General features: G+C 55.3%; 2 protein-coding genes and 1 long non-coding RNA gene across 5 annotated transcripts in view; 2 read left to right on the forward strand and 1 right to left on the reverse strand.

The window, feature by feature from the left end:
• eif4h (eukaryotic translation initiation factor 4h) overlaps window positions 1–353 on the forward strand; it is a gene marked incomplete in the record, with an annotated part of 12,628 nt that extends 12,275 nt beyond the window's left edge. Inside the window, 1 exon segment of the mRNA XM_036214828.1 lies at window positions 1–353.
• Window positions 354–883: 530 nt separating this feature from the next.
• The window catches only part of rffl (ring finger and FYVE-like domain containing E3 ubiquitin protein ligase), a gene marked incomplete in the record, with an annotated part of 5,219 nt that continues 2,181 nt past the window's right edge, over window positions 884–3,921 (forward strand). The window contains 4 exon segments of one of the 3 annotated variants that reach the window (XM_036214827.1): window positions 884–1,083; window positions 2,531–2,693; window positions 2,862–3,059; window positions 3,819–3,921. In XM_036214827.1, the coding sequence (XP_036070720.1) occupies window positions 2,532–2,693; window positions 2,862–3,059; window positions 3,819–3,921 (463 nt within the window). 3 annotated transcript variants of the gene reach the window in all.
• LOC118599515 lies at window positions 2,605–3,810 on the reverse strand. The gene is made up of 2 exons (XR_004948906.1): window positions 3,548–3,810; window positions 2,605–3,405 (listed from the first exon to the last, which is right to left on the reverse strand). It is a non-coding gene; the product is annotated as an uncharacterized LOC118599515 (long non-coding RNA).

The following is a 3,921-nucleotide window of genomic DNA, read 5'->3' on the forward strand; positions in this document are numbered from 1 at the left end:
GTGGCGCTGCCGGCTCCGGAGAGTTGTGGAAGGTTTTTGGTTGTTCAGTGTGGATCAGACACCGACCCCCCACCAGAACATTGATGAGGCCTGCAGAGTTCTCATTCTTCCTGTCCCATACAGCTGGACCTTTGGTTTGTAGCTCCACCTGTAGCCTACGCTTCTTTGATTTGCCTGCTGGTTCTGCGGGAACCGGGCCGGTCCGGGCTCGGGTCTGAGCGGGTCACGTTGGTTCCAGAAGGGATGTTAACGGTGGAATTGTGTCTTAAAACGGATGAAAACGATGTTTTTACCTCTTTTTGTTTGTTCCCCACTTTACTCATTGCAATAAAACTGATCATCTTCAAACACCATCACTGTCTCCTTTCAGCCTGGGGGTTCTGGGGGGTTCTGGAGGGTTCTGGAGGGTTCTGGAGGGTTCTGGAGGGTTCTGGAGGGTCCTGCTGTTGTTTTTTTGTTCTCAGCAGTCCAACATAACAGCTGAAAACACTTGAAGTCTGAAGTCTGCAGCCTTTGACGGTTCGGTTCTGGTTCTGAAGAAGCTCCTCCATCTGCTCTCCAGTGGAGAACATTGTTCTAGAGTCACGTGACCCCGCAGCTTCCAGGTGCTGCTACAGATCCTGCAGGTGTTTGAGGATGAAGTTGTTTCTGCAGGACCCAGCGGGTCTGTGCACGCGGACGGATCTACCTGTCCTCAGGTGTCTCGGCAGGAACATGACGCGGGTTCTTCAGGTCACTTCCTGCCTGGCAACAGGTGACCGACGGTCAGGACAGGAGGACTCACCTGCAGTATGTGACCCCCACCTGTGTCAGGTATCGCCCCTCCCCCTCCCCGTGGTGAAACTTTGATCAACAGCTGTCAGTGACGTCAGCGCGAGTTCGGATAAAGTTTGTTGTCCTCACTTTCATGTTCACGCGCTCCATTGTGTGGCGCTCGCGCGCGCGTGCCGGAGCGCTTCCTGGTTCCGCTCCCTCGTGCCTGCTCGTCCATTCAGCGACCGCGCGCGGGCTCGTGAACCCGCAGCTCGGAGCCGTTTGATCCCGGTTAGCCGCCGGTCCGCGGGTCCGGTCCGTCACCGGCAGGTAAGAAGGTTCGGGGCGCGCGGGAACTGGGTTGACGTCAGTTCCGGTTCTGTTCGGAGATAGTTGTTGTGTTTTTGGAACTTCGGAACCAGCCGCTGTTAGCTTAGCTCCTAGCATCGGACGGTACTTTCCGAACTCCGGCCACCGACCGACGAGTTCACGGTTTTCCGGCTCCCGGTAAAAGCGGAGACACGATAAAACCGAACGAAGTTGGTATTTACGGAACCGCGGAGCCTCCGAACTTTTCGGCTCCGAGTGTCTCTAAAAACACGGCGGTGTCTTTGTTGTTTTGAACTTGTTTGACGGTGAAAGTGGACTCCGGTTCTGTGGCTGAAGAGTTCCGGCGCGGGGAACGCGAGGCCGAACTCAGCCGAACTTTCCCCCGAAGGTTCCGAAAAGTCTGGCGAGGAGCCGGCTCTGGAGCGACGATGTTCCGGGCCAGAGGTTCGGTTCTGGATGACCCTAAAGGACTTTAGTGAAACTGTTTTTGTGAGGAACCCGGATGTTTGTGGTGACATCACTAGAACCGAGCCGTTCTCGCTGACGGTTCTGGCTAAGAGCTGAAGTCCGGAACCTGAAAGAGAAACTGATCTTTGTCAGGGAGTCCAGGTTCTGGTTCTGGTTTGGAGCGTCAAACAGAAACTGCTGAACTTGAAAATGTGGTCAGAAAGTCCAGCAGCTGCTTCTGGTTTTAGAACCTGAAATGAAAGAGTCTCTGAGGAGATGATCTCCAGGATCTCCTCCGGGATCTCCTCAAGCAGCTCCTCCAGCAGATCCTCCTCCTCTGATCGGGTTCTGTAATCTCGGGTTTGGATCTCCCAGCTGATCTTTGGATCAGAACCTCTCTTGGTTTCTGAGGTTTTGGATGTCGGATCTCCATCAGCTGCAGTTTAGATGAAGGAGAACCGAAACCGTCCAATAATCAATTTTCTGACCCAACAGGAGCAGAGGGTCTGACAGAAACAGACCTGTGGGTTCTGGATGGACTTCATTCATCCAGAACTTTAGACATTGTGACGTTGTGGAGATGTGGTTCTGCATGAGGTTCAGGAAGGTCCAGATGGACCATCAGATCTCTGCGGATGTGTTTGAGAACTTTCTAATCTGGATTTCTGGTCGCTGAGCAGAACCCGCAGTGGGACGTACCGCTCCACCACGGCGGTCTAGCACCAGGTTCTGGTCTTTGGTGAGCCGGTCTGTGGTCGTGTTCTGGACTTTAAAGTCCAGCAGGACTCTGATGGTTCAGCTGCTCCGGGTCTGAGCGGTCCGTGAACTGCAGAACCTCCTGGCTGGTTCTGATCCAGATGGAAAACGTGAACGGATTCTTAACGTTTGAATGAATCAAAGGATTTTATGGGGAGAAGATTTCAAAAGAAAAGTTCTAAACCAGAACGGGCCCGGTTCTTTTGGGTCAGAATGTTTGATGGCTGCTGGCGTGTCGTTGCAGCATGTTTGCGTCCTGCTGTAACTGGTTGTGCATGGACACGGCTGAAGGGGGCGCCGCAGAGCATCAGGCCTACACCAACTCCGCCTTCAGCGGCAGCCAGCCGCCGTCGCCGGAACACGGCTGCACGGCCTGCGGGGGGCGCTTCGACACGCCCGCTAAGAAGGTAAGAACTGCGCTGACCACTCTGCCTCCAGACGGAGCCAGGGCTGTTCACCTGGTGACCACCAGGGGGCGGAGCTGGAGCAGGGACCGCCCACTCATTAACATGTGCTCCTTCTTTACTCTGAAAGTGCAGAACGAATCAGAATCTCCTCCTCTCACCTATCCGCAGCACACCTGTGCCGACTGCAAGAAGAGCTACTGCAGCCGTTGCTCCGCCCACATTGGGCCCCGGCCCCGCCTCTGTCACACCTGCCAGCCCTTCTACGGGAACCAGCTGGAGCGGGCGGAGCTTATGAAGCTACGGGTGAAGGACCTCCGGGAGTACCTGTGCCTTCACGAGGTTCCCACGCACCTGTGCCGAGAGAAGGTGGGCTCTGTTTGGTCAGCCAATCAGCTGCGAGCGTGGTCCCAGAACAGGAAGTTCTCTCTGCAGTCAAAACTTCAGACTTCATTTTGCTCTTGGAACAGAAACACGAGCAAACAAACCAACTCTAAGAACTTCTGACCAATCAAATGTCTGTGATTGGCTAGCTTTGAGGGTTGATGCTGATTGGTCAGAAGTCGGACTGATTGATTGATTGGCTGGGGCCCTGCTCCGTTTCCAGTAGGGCAGAGAGAGAATTTCTCTGGAGGGAAAAACGGTTTTACATTTAAAGTTTTACGTTCAAAACGTAGCGTGTTGGAATAACGGCACAGAGATCCCTCCGCTGCACCTGGATGACGGTGTCGGGGCGATTCTGTCTGGAGGTCGATGTCCCGAGGGGTCTGAATCCCTCCCCTGCACCTAGATGACGGTGTCGGGGCGATTCTGTCTGGAGGTCGATGTCCCGAGGGGTCTGAATCCCTCCCCTGCACCTGGATGACGGTGTCGGGGCGATTCTGTCTGGAGGTCGATGTCCCGAGGGGTCTGAATCCCTCCGCTTAGAGGGGAGGATATTAAAAAACACATCCAGACGCCATTTCCCGTCACACGCCCCTTCAGATAGAGGGAAGAGTGCAGACCGGGCCCCGGCGTCGGGCTGGTCCAAACGGGTCTGATCCAGATCCGGGTTCTCTTCAGGGGGGCACCGTTGAGCCCCCGTTCGTGTGAAGCTGCTCAGGTGTTTGTTCTGATCTGCCCCCCCAGGAGGAGCTGGTGGATCTGGTTCTGGGTCAGCAGTCCTCGCCTTCCAGCAGCTCCGCCCCCGAGACCCCCGTCACAGAAGCCCCCTCGATGACCTTTGACCCCC

This window comes from Oryzias melastigma, linkage group LG13 (assembly GCF_002922805.2).
Source record: "Oryzias melastigma strain HK-1 linkage group LG13, ASM292280v2, whole genome shotgun sequence".
Classification (NCBI taxonomy): domain Eukaryota; kingdom Metazoa; phylum Chordata; class Actinopteri; order Beloniformes; family Adrianichthyidae; genus Oryzias; species Oryzias melastigma.